This window comes from Cebus imitator, unplaced genomic scaffold (assembly GCF_001604975.1).
Source record: "Cebus imitator isolate Cc_AM_T3 unplaced genomic scaffold, Cebus_imitator-1.0 Scaffold45, whole genome shotgun sequence".
Taxonomy (NCBI): Eukaryota; Metazoa; Chordata; class Mammalia; order Primates; family Cebidae; genus Cebus; species Cebus imitator.
In genome coordinates, this window is record NW_016107360.1 from 6,195,287 (window position 1) to 6,211,409 (window position 16,123).

The 16,123-nt window shown below is 36.6% G+C and overlaps 1 protein-coding gene across 1 annotated transcript in view; it reads left to right on the forward strand.

Annotated features, from left to right (window-relative positions):
- The window catches only part of DNAH11 (dynein axonemal heavy chain 11), a 403,839-nt gene that overhangs the window by 332,252 nt on the left and 55,464 nt on the right, over nt 1–16,123 (forward strand). Inside the window, exon 66 of the mRNA XM_017526963.2 lies at nt 12,312–12,516. Coding sequence (XP_017382452.1) covers nt 12,312–12,516 — 205 coding nt within the window. The remainder of the gene's footprint in view (nt 1–12,311; nt 12,517–16,123) is intronic.

The following is a 16,123-nucleotide window of genomic DNA, read 5'->3' on the forward strand; positions in this document are numbered from 1 at the left end:
CCTGGCTTTTATGCAAATCTAATGTTTGTAAGGTTATTTTATAGATCATACCTATTTGAAGATGGCTATCATTATTATAAAATAATTTGGTTAACTAGCGAACATTTTGGCACACTTAATACCTTTTCATTTCCTGAGAGCTAAACAACAGAAAATTTTTATGTAAATTGAGTGATGTATTATAAAAGTATTATGAATTAAGTAATTCAGTTTATGACTCTCTTGACCATAAATTAAAGATCTTAGATTAGGAATTGATACTTCAGTAGTTGGTGCTATTCTCCTTCATAAACAAGGACAGAATTTCTGACCAGAGACCAACCAGCAGGGCGTGTGCTGTGAGCTGTGTCTGTTTTTCTCTAGTGGCCGTAGATTAGTAGTGAGTCAGTCTTATTCTCTCAGTACCCTCTTATGATAGAAAGCCAGGCAGGTTGACAGAGGCTGACATTACAGGCTGCCACTGTCAGAGCAAATTAGCCTGCAATGTTATGCAGTGAAATGAACTTCATACTAGGAGTCTAGAGACCCAGGTTCTAGTCCCAGCTCTGTCACTAACCTAAGCGACCTTGGCAAGCCATAAACTCTTTAGGCTCATAAAAAGAAATCAGTTGAATAACCTTTAGTGGTCCTTCTTGGTCTAAAATTATGCTCTGCTAGATGAAACAGCATGTTTTTCACTCACCCCATGTCCTAGCCAATTAAACCAGGGTATTTGTACTCAGAAAAATAGTTTTATTTCTGTTCTGAGATTGCATAATCAGCCTCTCACCTCCAAACCAGCAAATCTCAGCCAGTGGGAAGAGAGAGGAGGAGCTCACTCCTGTAGAGGAACATATAAAAACCCGATGGGAGCAGCCCCATGCCAAATTTGGAGATTCACACCCGCTTGATTCTCAGTATGATGCAGTGACAAGGGCTGGTGTGTTTTGTTCCTGCTGGGAGTGGAGCTGGAAGATGGATTAAGAACCTCTGTTTTAAGAACACAACCACACTTCCAAGTTTTATGTTGCTCTTCACACCTGGGAGTTTAAGTTCAAGAGCTCATAGCTACCTTCAGTCTTCTAGAAGTCATAACCTCTGGATTCAAGTCTTTCACAGAAACAACAAAGTGATTCTGTTTACTTTTCCCACCCCTCTGGTTAACTTTGTTGCTTTTTGATCCTTCAAATCATGAGAGAGCATTAGCAGTCTGTTTAATTTTCCCAGACAGGAAATTAACCAAAAATTAATTTAGGAGCAATGATAAAACCCACTGAGTCATTATATAATTTTTGCCTTTCATAGATCATAAACACCCCAATTGAGGATAATTTACTATCCCTGGGAAATCTAAACATATCAAATAATGTTTCAGAGCAAGATGTAAAACCCAATTTTATAGGCAGACATCCTTCTCCTTTCCATCAGCATAGCAGCTTCTTCCTCCCCTCTATTAACCTCTCTTTTCACAGAGAAAATCAGACCTGTTCCCCAAGCAGGTAGATTTCTGCTTTTCAAACTGGAATCTCTGAATGCTTTAGGGTCTGTGTAGATATACAAGAGAGATACAGAGCAAGGGAGTCATCCATGAGGCACCTTATGGAGGTTAACTCAGTTATTTGGTTAAATAAACATTTAACCAGTTGAAAGCTTCTGTTGGTGTGGTGCGGTGGCTCACACCTGTAATCCCGGCACTTTGGGAGGCCAAGCTGGGTGGATCACCTTAGGTCCAGAGTTTGAGACCAGCCTAACCAACAAAATGAAACTTTGTCTCTGCTAAAAATGCAATTATTAGACAGGCATGGTGACAGGTGCCTGTAGTCCCAGCTACTTGGTAGGCTGAGACAGGAGAATTGCTTGAACCTAGAAGTGGAGATTGCAGTGAGCTGAGATAGCGCCACTGCACTCCAGCCTGGGCGACAGAGCGAGACTGTGTTTAAACAAGCAAACAAACCAACAAACTTCTGTCATTTGCACCCAGAAGCAAAATTGTGAGAACCTCATGCTTTCTGATGACTAGTCTCACACATTTATTCTTGAAACCCTAGAGGAAGGAGCATGGTTATGTATAGTGGCTAACTGAAAAAATTAGCTGCTATTGTTTTGAGAAGAGATTACACTAATACTGTTAGCTGATGTGATCCTCTAGAGTGGCAGTGGAGAAATGGCCTGTTTCAATGCAACCCAGGTGCCAGGAATGGTTTTCAAAGGATTGGAAACAAGAAGAATATATGGCAGAGATGTATGTGACCCACAAAGCCTAAAATATTTACTCTCTGATCCTTTTGTAGAGAAAATTTGTCAGCCCCTGCTCTAGAGAAATTTTTCATTGAAGCCTAAACACCTGCTACTTTAAAAAATAAGTTAATCATCTTGCTGGTGGTTTGTTTTGCTTCTCATGCTTATGTGAATACACACAAACACATACATACCACACAAATCTCAAAACTAACCTGACTTGTTACCAGTTCCTAATCCCATCACAGTGAACTGTCCCATTGAACAAAAACAAAAATTCTAGACTTCTCTGATTCAGTGTTTTTGACTTAAATTTTTTATTTAATTTTTAATTATCAAAATGCATAAATTTTCTTTTCATCTGAGAATATATGTTAGTGGTTGAATCAGGAAGTTTACGAAGTATGAACATAAACCAGGTGAAAATTCTTAAGCAAGTGAAGAAAAGTTCAAAAATCCTGGAATTTCGCTGAGATTTTCCACAAGGAGAGGTATGAACCCAAGGTAGTGTGGCAATCAAAAGATCGCAGGATGAGCTGGGCATGGTGGCTCACGCCTGTAATCCCAGCACTTTGGGAAGCCGAGGCAAGTGGATCACCTTAGGTAAGGAGTTCAAGACCAGCCTGGCCAACATGGTGAAATTCCATTTCTACTAAAAAGTAAAAAAAAAAAAAAAAAATTAGCTGGGTGTGGTGGTACACACCTGTAATCCCAGCTACTTGGGAGGCTGAGGCAGGAAAATCTCTTGAATCTGGGAAGCAGAGGTTGCAGTGAGCCAAGATCATGCCACTGCACTTCAGCCTGGGCAACAGAGTGAGACTCCATTGCAAAAAACAAAACTCAACGGGATGTACGCAGAGGTATATTTAAAATATAACTTTTATTGTAGAGATGTTACTATCTCTTATGTGTGAGAACCCTAGGCCCTAACTAGATGAAACCTTCACTCTTGAAATTTCATTTAAATGTCAGTCAGTACATCAAAATGATAATAATAGGGGACCTCGGCACCTTACTTTCAGCAATGGACAGAACATATAGATAGAAAATAAAGAAACGTCAGAGTTAAACCACACTCTAGACCAAATGGACCTAAAAGATGTTTAGGTCCATTCCACCCAATAGCGTAGAATATACATTCTTCTCATCAGCAAATGCAACTTTCTCCAGGATAGGTCATATGTTATCCCACAAAATAAGTTCCATCAAAAAGTTTTACAAAATTGAAATTATGTCAAGGCTTTTTTGTGACCACAACAGAACTAGAAATCAATACTGGGAGAAACTTTGGAAACTATACAAACACTTGGAAATCGAGTGATATACTCCTAAACAACAAATGGGTCAAAACAGAAAAAGGAAATTAAAATAGACTTCTTGCTAGGAGCGGTGGCTCAGCCTGTAATCCCAACACTTTGGGAGGCCGAGGCAGGCGGATCACGAGGTCAAGAGATCGAGACCATCCTCGCCATGATGAAACCCTGTCTCTACTAAAAATACAAAAATTAGCCGGATATGGGCACGTGCCTGTGGTCCCAGCTACTCTGAAGGCTGAGGTGGAAGAATCACTTGAACCCAGGAGGCGGAGGTTGCAGTGAGCCGAGATTGTGCCACTGCACTCCAGCCTGGTGACAGAGCAACACTCCGTCTCAAATAAAATAGACTTCTTGAAAGAAAAATGGAAGCACAACGTGCCAAAACCTATGGACACAGAAAAGCATTTTAAGAGGAAAGTTTAATAATATTAAAAGCATCTCAAACTACCCATAGTTATGCCTCAAGAATCTAAAAAAACAAGAACTAAACCCAAAATTAGTAGAAGAAATGAAATATCAGAATAGAAATAACAAAAGACTAAAAAAAAATACAAAAGATCAACAAAATAATTGGTTTTTTGAAAAGATAAACAAAATTACCTGTAATTCCAATACTTTGAGAGGCCAAGGCAGGAGGATTGCTTGAGGACAGGAATTCAAGATCAACCTGGTCTACATAGACTCTTTCTATAAAAACGTTTTGAAATTATAAAATAGCCAGGCATAGTGATGCATGCCTATAGCTCTAACTACTTGGAGGCTAAGGCAGTGGGATAGATTGAGACTTGAAGTTCAAGGTTGCAGTGAGCTATGATCACACCACTGCACACCAGTCTAGCACTCTAGCCTGAGTGATAGAGTGAGGTACTGTCCCACAAAGCAAATAAAAACATAAGATCAACAAACCTCTACTTAGACTTAAATTTTAATAAATTTCAAATCAGAGATGAAAAAGAAAACATAACTGATACCACAGTAATAAAAATAGACTGTTATGAACAACTATATGCCAACAAAATAGAAAACCTAGAAGAACTGGATAAATTCCTAGACATGTACAACCTATCAAAATTAAATCGTGAAGAAATAGAAAATTGGAACAAACTAATAATGAGTAATGAGGTTGAATCAATAGTCAAAAGTGTCCCATCAAAGAAAAGCCTAGGACCTGATGCATTTACTGCAGAATTCTACAAAACATTTAAAGAAGTAATACCAATCTTTTTCAGACTATTAGAAAAAAAAGAAGAGGGAGTTCTCCCAAACTAAGTCCAGGATCACCCTGATACTAAAATCAGATAAAGACACACACAAAAATCTATGGGCCAATATGCCTGATAAACATAGATATAAAAACCTTCAACAAAATAAGAGCAATCAAAATTCAATAGCACATTAAAAAGATCATTCATCATGACCAAGTGGGATTCATTCTGGGAACGCAAGGGTGGTTCACCATCCACAAATCAATAAACATGATACATCACATTAACAGAATCAAGGGAAAAAAATGCGGTTGTTTCAGTCAACACAGAAAAAGCTTTGATGAAAATCAAGATCTTTTTACAATGAAAATTCTCAACAAACTGTGTATGGATGGACCATACCTCAAAACAATAATGGCTGTATATGACAAACCCACAGCTAACATATTGAACAGGAAAAAACTGAAAACTTTTCCTGTAAAATCTGAAACAAGACAAGAATGCTCACTTTCACCACTTCTATTTAACATAATACTGGACGTTCTAGACAGCAAGTAAACGAGAAATAAAGGGCTCCAAATTGGACAGGAGAAAATCATATTCTCCCTGTTTACAAATGACATGATTATATGTATAGAAGGCCCTAAAGACTCCTCCACCAAAAAAAAAAAAAAAAAAAAAAAAAAAACCACACCTGTTAGCACTAATAAATTCAGTAAAGTTGCAGGATAAAAAATCAACGTACATAAATCAATAGTATTTTTGTAAACCAATATTATCTGAAAATTGCAATTCCAATTACAAAAGCTACCAAATTAAAAACCTCAGAAATTTAAGCAAGGAGATGAAAAATCCTTAGAAAACTATAAAACATTGATGAAATAAATTGAAGTGGACACAAATAAATGGAAATATATTTCCTGTACATGGATTGAAAGAATTAACATAGCTAAAATGTCCATACTACCCAAAGTGATCTACAAATTCAGTGTAATCCTTATGAAAACACCAATGACTTTCTTCACAGAAATAGAAAAAACAACCCCAAAATTTATATGGAATTAGAGAAGACTACAAATAGTCAAACCAATCTTGAGCAAAAAGAACAAAACTAGAGGCATCACACTGCCGGAAGTCAAAGTATATTACAAAGCTGTGTAACCAAAACAGCATGGCAATTGCATAAAAACAAACACATAGACAGATGAAACAGGATAGAAAACCCGGAATTAAATCTACACACTTATTGCCAACTGCTTTTCAGCAAAGGTACCAAGAATACATGTTGTCAAAGAACAGTCTCTTCAATAAATGGTGCTGGAAAAATGATACCCACATGCAGAAAAATGAAACTAGTTGCCTATTTCTCATCAACTACGAAAATCAACTCAAAGTGGATTAAAGACTTAAATATAAGACCTGAAACCATAAAACTACTAGAACAAAACGTTGGGGAAATGCTTCATAACATTGGCCTGAACAAGGATTTTTTGGGTAAGTCCTCAGAAGCTCAGTCAGCAAAAGTAAAGATAGACAAATGGGATTGTATGAGACTAAAAGGCTTGTGCACAACAAAGGAAATAACCAACAGCCTAAAGAGACAGTTTGCAGAATGGGAGAAAATATTTGCAAAATATGCCTCTGACAAGGGCTTATTATCCAGAATATATAAGGAACNAAAAAAAAAAAAAAAAAAAAAAAAAAAAGATTTGATTTAAAATGGGCAAAAAACGAATAGACATTTCTCACAAGACATACAATTGAACAAAAGGTATGTGAAAAATGTTCCACATCACTAGTTATCAGGGACATGCAAATCAAAACCACAATGATATATCTTTTCACCTCATTTAGAATGGCTATTATCAAAAAGACAAAATATAATTGCTAGAATGGATGTGGAGAAAAGGGAAGGCTTATACACCATTGGTGGAAGTGTAAATTGGCATAGTCATTATGGAAAAGAGTATAGAGGTTGCTCAAAAAACTAAAATCTACCATATGATCCAGCAGCTATATGATTTATCACAAGGAAATGAAGTCAGCATGTCAGAGATATCTGCAGTTACATGTTTATTGCAGCATTATTCACAATAGCCAAGATCTGGAGTCAACCTATCAACAAGTGAATGGATAATCAAAATGTGGTATGTATAAACAATGGAATGCTACTCATTGTCTGAAAATTCAAGAAAGCAATTCTATTTACAAAAGCTATCAAATAAAACTAAGAAATTTAAGGTGAGAAATCCTTAGAAAACTTTAAAAAGTCATAAAAAAGAATAAAATCCTGTTATTTGTGGTGACATGAATGAACCTGGAGGACATTATGTTAAGTGAACTAAGGCATAAAAAAACAAATACCACATGATCTCACTTATGATATCTAAAAAAGCCAATCTCATAGAAGTACAGAGTACAAAAGTGGTTACCAGGGGCAGGGGAGGGAAAAGGAGAGCGGGATGGTGGGGAGAGATTGGTCAGTGTTTGCAAAATTACCTGTTGAGCATTTTAGTAGATCATTGTTACTTTTTTTTTTTTTTTTTTTTTTTGGTAACACCATTATCAAGGTATAATTCACATACTATACATTTCACCCACTTAAAGTGTACAATTCAGTGGTTTTTAGGAGGAATAAGTTCTGGTATTTTATAGTATCGTAGAGGGATGACAGTAAACAGTATTATAGTGTATATTTCAAAATAACTAGAAGAGGATTCTGAATATTCCCACCACAAAGCAATGATCGATGTTTGAGATGATGGATATGCTAAATATGATTCAATCATTATACAATGAATACATGTATTGAAACACCTCATGGGGCCCCATAAATATGTACATTTTTGTATCAGTTAAAAATAGTTCTTTTAAAAGTCAGTCATACAAATCCTGAAGTTAGGGTGAATCGTCAGAACTGGCAGTGAACTGTACAGTGAATAGCACTAACAAAGATTTTCTTGAAGCTACTTGTAAGATTATTTTGGAAATCCTTGAGGAAACTGAGTAGGAGAAATTTTGATGATGCTCTGTGCTATAGATATGTTTGATTAGATTGTCAGTCAAAAGAGGCGGATTAACTTAGAAGGCGTCCTTATCAAACAAGATCGCCCTGTGATACACATTACTATGCTCAAAAGACAAGCTGAACCTCTGAGAAACAATATTAGCATGGTAACTTACAGATTGATTAAAAACCCAAATGTTAGTGATTTGACCTCATGATAATTGTTACATTTTTTTGGTAGCATCCTTGTCAAGTTGAAATTCACATACCATATAATTCACCCACTCAAAGTGTACAAGTCAGTGATTTTTAGTATATTCACAGAGTTGGGCAGCCATCAGCACAGTCTGTTTTAGAATTGAAATTTCTGTATTTTTCTGTATTCATTTGCCTGATCTGGACATTTCACAGAAGTGAAGTCATACAATATGTGATATTTTGTGACTTTTGTCACTTTGTACATTTTCAGGTTTCATTTGTGCATGTATCAATATTTAATTCCATTCTATGGCCAAATATTAGGTTGGTGCAAAAGTAATTGAGTTTTTTGCTTGGATTTTTTATTTATTTATTTATTTATTTATTTATTTATTTATTTATTTATTTATTTATTTTTGAGACAGAGTCTCTTTCTGTTGCCCAGGCTGGAATGCAGTGGCCTGATCACAGCTCACTGCAGCCTTGACCTCCCAAGGCTCAGATGATCCTCCCACCCTCAGCCTCCCAAGTAGCTGGGATCACAGGTGTGTGCCATGACACCGTGCTAATTTTAAGGAAGGGCCAAACTGTTTGTGAACGTGGTTGCACAGTTTTACATTCCCACTAGCAGTGTATGAGGGCTCCAATTTTTCCATGTCCTCACTGACACTTGTTACTGTCTTGGCTTTTTTATTATAGTCATTCTCATTGGTGTGAAGTAGTACCTCACCGTGGCTTTGATTTGCGTTTCCCTGATGACTACTGATGTTGCACATCTTTTTATATGCTTTTTGGTCATTTGTATTTCTTCTTTGGAGAAATGTCTAGTTATTTTACCCAGCTTTTACTTGTACAGATGTTTGATCATTGTATGCCTATCACATTCTAGAAACATGACTGAATACATAATTATCGACTGAATACATGAACAAATCACTATATTAAAAGTTGATGCCTATAATGAAATAGTAAGTAATAACGTTTGTGAGAGCAGATACCGTGTTTGTCTTGGTAATGGTATATATGCCCAGTACCTAGAAGACTCTGACAGTCTGGCATGGTATAGGTGTTTATTCACTAGGTGAATAAACATTTGATTGCGATGTGTTGTATGATATCACCAATAGTTGAAGAAGATATCAGTAAGATAAGATGATTTTTTTAATGAGCATGATTATTAACTCAAAAATATTTGCAAATATGTGAACAAGTAGTGTCAAATCCAGGACGTATAAAACAAGGGCCCAGGACCACCGCGTTTGCTAGATACACTAGTAGCCGCTGCCTGGTTCACTTACAGTGCTTGGCCTGTAGTTCATTCACCTCTTAATGGTTTTAGTGTCTATTTTTAATAGTGCTATCAATACTCACAATACTCATCTTTTAAAATTTGTCCTTTTTAAAAAAGGAATGTATACTGCCGAGCTGTACATTGGCTTGGTCTGAAGAGGGTTGCTAGCTGAATTACTGATTCTCCTTTTGGAAAACAATTAAATAGTAGGAGGTACTGACAAAGTGAAAACAAACCCAAACTGAATAAAGTGAATAAATTAATCATTCAACTAGTAGGTTTTAAAAGTGGCTTATTTGGCAGATGTTTTTTCAGGTTTAGACACTTAATCAACAACTGAAGGTTTTTGTTGCCAGTGTAAGATACTCTTCAGCGACAGGAAAATGTGAGAGTTGGATGAACATAGTAGGTGATAAGTGTGATCAGTCCTTTGGGATTTTTAAATTCGTATTCAGGCAAGTAAAGCTTTAGTAATGTAAGCAAATTATAATTTTTAAATAATCTTTACACATTAAAACCAGTTGTCTCATTATAAATGTTTCCAGTCAAATAACACGGCCAGTGGTTCAGAGGTACTTTTCTTACCAAAGACACAAGAGACTTAACCTCTGAACAAGACACAATTATAAAACATCCCCCAAGAATCACATAAAATGTTGCCACTTTATGGCATTCTGGGTATCTCTCCTCAAATTAAAAATTGTTGCAAATATTGTGACATTTTGATAAAAAGGAGACCTGCCTGAATGTGATAGAATGTCTTTTATTTTGAATTTACCCAGTCGTTCAAAATTGATAAATTCAGTGAAATAACATCTCACGTTGAAGTCAGTGAGATAGGCAATAAATATGTTTTTCTCGTGGCTATTTAAAATAATTTCAATTATAATTGGGCTCTGGCTAATATTCTATCATGATACTATCTATACAATTTAAATATTTTATACACTTAATAAGGAAGAATCCAGAATTTTCATATGTAAGGCGAAAGAGGAGACTGAGAAGGTACTCCTTGCTGCAGCCATGCCTCCAGGCCTCATAAGAAGTTTCACTCTAAGCAACTTCGGCTGCTTTGAGAAGTTCCCGTATTTGTGGTTTTGGCTTCTCTGTCTCTTGCATGAATTAGAAAGCTCCCCCTTTACTAGATCCTCATAGCAGGTTCCTCACAGGAAAGTGACCATAAAGCCTGTAGGAGAACATCTCATGTACTGTGTAAATACATGTAATTACTATGTACCCTTAAAATTTAAAAAGAAAAAAATATAAATTAAGCTGGGAGTCTTGAATAGAATTAGCATAGTGACTATTTACAGAAATCATTTTCAGAGGAAAGGGTTAAGTAGAGATGTTGAGGCAACCAAGCATTTGCAGTTACAGGAAGCCATTGCCGAAAGTATTGGAAAGGCATTTTAAGAATATATGTGCTTGGGGCCAGGCGCAGTGGCTTACACCTGTAATCCCAGCACTTTGAGAGGCCAAGACGGGTGGATCTCCTGATGTCAGGAGTTTGAGACAAGCCTGGCTAACATGTCAAAACCCCATCTCTACCAAAAATACAAAAATTAGCTGAGTGTGTTAACATAAACCTGTAATCCCAGCTACTCAGGAGGCTGAGGCACAAGAATCACTTGAACCTGGGAGGTGGAGGATGCAGTCAGCTGAGATTGTATCACAGCATTTCAGCCTGGGTGAAGGAGTGAGACTCTGTCTCAAAACGAAAGAGAATGTATGTGTTTTTAATATTTTATCTTTATAAAAATAAAATATTTTAATACATTATTTAACACATACACTTATGTATATCTGTATATATGTTATATATATGCACATATATATACAGATATACATAAACACATGCATACACATTTTATCTTATCCTTAAAGAATAGAAGCATTTAATATACATTTAATCACAGAAAGTACAGCTAGCTGGCCCTGAAGTAACATCCTTTCATTATGATGTCAATGAAAAAAAAAATCCCTTCCTGCTTGCTGGGACTGCTATCTATGTGGAGTTTGCACATGTTCCCTGTGTCTGCCTGGGTTTCCTCTTGTCCTCCTGTTTCCTCCCGTATCCCCCCATGTCCCACAGCTATGCACATTAGATGAGCTGGAGTGTCTACATGCTGGTCCCAGTGTGCGTGAGTGTGGGGTGTGCGAGTGGCCCTGCACTGGGATGACATTCTCTCCAGGCCTGGTTCCCACCTGGCGCCCTGAGCTGCCAGGGTAGGCTGTAGTTACGCATGAGCCTGAACTGCAGTCAGTGGGTTGAAAAAGGAAGGAATGAGTCAATGAAAATTATTGTCATATAGAAATTTGTAGGGTAGATGATAATCATACAAATGCACAACACTAAACGTTGCAGTACAAAAACCCTTCTCAAGCCTGCCAGATCTGCCGTTTTTGAACCGCGTGGTGGTAGGAGGCGCTACTTAAGATTTCCTGCCTTGCATGCATTTATTTCTCGATTGAACCCACCCCCGCCATGCCCACCATTTCTCATTAATGCACCAAAAATTGAGTAAAAAAATTACCTTACTTATTTTTATTAACGTTTTTAAATGTATGTGTAGCTCACGTTTATTTCAGTGTTTAATATTAGAAGTGTTTGGGGTCTTTATTTAGAATTTTGATGATGTTTTTGTGACCAGAAACATGCCATAGGAACTTCAGTCTTGTTTATATCAATTAGCCTGTGGTAAAACTGGTTTCCTCATATGGCATTTTGCTTAAAGTCACAGTTTGCAAGAGTTTATCCATGACATTGAGGACTCACTGTATAATAACAAAAGCTAACATTTGTTGTTATAGGTCCTTTATATGATTGTTTTAATTGTCACAGTGACACTGTGAGATGAGTACTATTGTCACCGTTTCACATATGAGGAAACTTAATCATATAGTGATTTGGTGGGTCATTGCTGATCCGGCTGTACTTCAGGAAATTTGGGAGCAGCTGAAAAATTCTAAATCACCTAGCCTTCTGGCCATTATAAGAATACAGGAATGGAATGACACCTTAGTATCAGTTATGGTTCATAGAAATCTCCTGAAAGTCTGTATTATCCTCCCTTTAGGTATATCAGGATCGGAGATAAAGAATGTGAATTTAACAAGAACTTTCGCCTTATCCTTCACACAAAATTGGCAAATCCTCACTATAAGCCGGAATTACAAGCTCAGACAACTCTCCTCAATTTCACAGTCACGGAAGATGGTCTAGAAGCACAGCTGCTGGCAGAGGTTGTCAGTATTGAAAGGCCAGATTTGGAGAAACTGAAGGTAAAAATGTTTATGTCACCACTAACACTTACACAGCACTTGCTCTGCACAAATCATAGTGCTAGACACAGAATTATAAAATAGGATTCTTGCCCTCTAGAATCTTGCAGTCTAATTGGGAAAAATAAGTATACATGTTAGAAGTTAAACAATTCAAAGTTTTTTATAAATGCTAGATTGTTACAGTTATGCCACAAGTAGGAAATAGACTGGCTATAGATCTTGTTTGAGGAATAGGACTGGGGCAAACAAAGAGGCGTATGAGTGATGGAAAATAAGAGGTATAGAAACAGGTATGTGCCCAGGTAGGTTGGAAGATAATTGACTAATTTAGCCTGGACAAAAGAATGAAGAAGAGGTGTAATGAAATAAAATTGGAAAAATTAAGGACCTGGTAGCTAGTTATGACTAGTATACAAAGGGACATTTATGGCCCTAAGTATATTAAGAAACAATGCTGAAAATAATTAAATTCGGTGTTAGATACAGAAAACAAAACAACATAGCCTTAAAATGCAGAAACAAGGGAATAATAAAGATAAAATCAGAAAATAATGACATAGAAAATAGAGAAACAAAAGATGAACAAAATAAAAAGATAGTTCTTTGGCAAGAAGGGGTGAGGAAGTGATAAAGTAGGTATATCTCCATAAGGGCTAGTGAAGAATGAAAGACAAAAGGCAAGTAAAAGAAGAAAAAGGCACATAACTACACTGATTAAAATATATAAAGGAACGCTGTGCTCAGCTTTCTAACAATAAAGTTGAAAATTGAAATGGTGATGTGAAAATTAAAAATAATTTATGTGGTAACAGGCAAATTTGGCAATAGTGTGTCTCAAACATTTAAATGAGATATATTAAGAATTGAAACAAGGATTGATATTTCAGATGTTAGAGATCTATGTCCTGCATTTTAGAAATTGAAGGGATTTCTTTCCACAGATAAACACTATTCTTATTTTGAATAGCTAAGCTAGAATACTTTTTCTTAGTATAAATCAGGGGTCCACAAACTATTTGGCCTGCCACCTCTTTTTGTTAATAAAGTTTTATTAAAACACAGCCATGGCCAAGCACAGTGGCTTAGACCTATAATACCAGCACTTTGGAAAACTGAGGTGAGTGGATCACTTGAGGCCAGGAGTTTGCGACCAGCTTGGCCAACATGATGAAACCCTGTCTCTACTAAAAATACAAAAAAATAGCCAGGTGTGGTGATACACAGCTGTAGTCCCAGCTACTCGGGAGGCTGAGGCATAAGAACCACTTGACCCCAGAGGGGTGGAGGTTGCAACGTGCCGGAATAGTGTAACTGCCCTCCAGCCTGGGGGACACAGCAAGACTCTATCTTTTAAAAAAAACAAAAACAAAAACACAGTGTGTTCATATATTTGCATATTGTCTATGATTGCTTTTGCACTATAATGGCAGAGTTGAATAGTTGCAACAGAGACCTTTTAGCCTGAAGCATTTACTATCTGGCCCTTTCCAGAAAAAGATTGCCACCCTGGTATAAATCCATTGTTCTCAAACTATGGGTCCTGGAACAGCAACATTACCATCAGCTGGTGCTGATGCAAATTTGCTTAATAAATGTAAATTCTCTGACCACACTCCAGATCCCTTTAAATGAGAAACTCTGGAGGTTGGTGGGAGGCGTCCAGCAATCATGTTTCACTGAGCCATGCAAGAAATTCTGGTCTGTGCTCAGACTCTGTGTGAGGCTCCTTTACTTGCATTTGCCACTGCAGCAGTTGATAAGTAGGCAAAGATAGTCATGAGATCAAGGCTGAGTATCAGTACACTTGGCTCCCCGAGACCTCCTTACAGATGTGCTCACATTCAGTGGAACTGTAACATGCCAGAAATGAGTGGTTCACCAAGTCAGAGTTCAAAGGACCACTGGCTTGCTGCCTTGTGCACTAATTGCCAAGCTGGATCAGGGACCATATCTGTAATCAAGGCACCACTAGATCATATAAGAAAATAGTTTTTTTTTTTAAAACGTCAGCATAAGGAAGTTGCAGGAGTCCTTTATTCCGAATGTCACTCTTATTGGATCTATGACTTATAAGAATTTTCTCCGATTCTGTAGATTGTCTTTTCACTTTGTTGTTGCTGTCCTTTGAAGCACGAAAGTTTTTAATTTTGGTAACGTTCAGTTTATTTTTTCTTTCTTGTGTTTTTGGTATCATATCTAAGAAATAAATCACAGTTCATGAAGATTTACTCTTATATTTACTCTTATATTCTGGGAGTTGTGTGGTTTCAGTTCTTATATTTAGCTCTATTGTGCATTTTGAGTTAATTTTTGTACGTGGTGTGAAGTAGGGTCCAACTTCATTCTTTTGCATGTGTATATCTAGTTGTCCCAGCACTTTTTGTTGAAATGACTATATTTTCTCCTTTAAATTGCCTTTGATCAATATCAGTTGTCCATGTTTCTGTGGATCTGTTCATATTTCTGTGTTCTCTGTTTCATTCCATTCATCTGTTTGTCTATTCTTTCATCAATACCACATGGCCTTGATTACTGTAGCTTGATAGTAAGTCTGGAAGCCAAGCAGTGTCAATTCTCTGACTGTTTTGTTTTCTGTATATTTTTGGTGATTCTGGATGTTATGCTTTCTAATACTTTAGAATCACATTTTCAATATCTATAAAATAATGTGCAGATATTTTGATTAATACTGTGTTGAATTTCAGAAAGGAATAACGAATGTCCTAACAATATTAAGAGTTCCTATTCATGAAAATGCTGTATCTCTCCATTGTTTAGACCTCTGGTTCCTTTCATCAGAGTTTTATAGTCCTCCGGATAGGTCTTCAACATTCTTTGTGAAATCTATACCTAAGTGTTTCAGTCCTTTGGTACTAATGTAAATGGCATTGTGTTCTAAATGTTAAATTACAATTGTTCAAAGCTGGTGTAGAGAAGAGCAAGGGCTTTTGTATGTTAATCTGTATCCTGCAAGCGTGCTATGTCTGCTTATTAGTTTCAAGAGGCCGTATGTCCATACTTTGGAATTTTCCAGATAGGCGATCATGTCATGTGTGAACAAAGACAATTTTTTATTTCTTCCTTCCCATTCTGTATACCTTTTATTTCCTTTTCTTGTCTTACCGTATTAGTTAGGACTTCTAGTACAACGTTAAATAGAAGTGGAATCTTGCTTCATTCCTGATCTTAGGGCAAAAGCATCTAGCTTCTCACCATTAAGTAAGATGTTAGCTATGATTCTCTTCTTTTAGATGTTCTTTATCAAAAAAGTTCCCCTCTATTTCTAGTTTGCTGAGAGTTTTCATCATAAATTACTGTTAAATTTTATCGTGTTTTTTTCTGCATTTATTGATATGACTTCATTATTTTTCTTTAGTTTGTTATATAACATTACTTCACTTTTGAACCAGTGAAGAATAAATCCTACTTGATCATGGTGTTAATTATTTTTATACATTATTGGATTTGATTTGCTAATTTTTTGAGGAAGTTCACATCTATGCTCATCAGAGATACTGGTCTGTAGTTTTTTGTTTTTTCCTGTAATGGCTTTATCCAGATGCTTGCCTTGTAGAATGAGATGGAAAGTGTTCCCTCTGCTTCT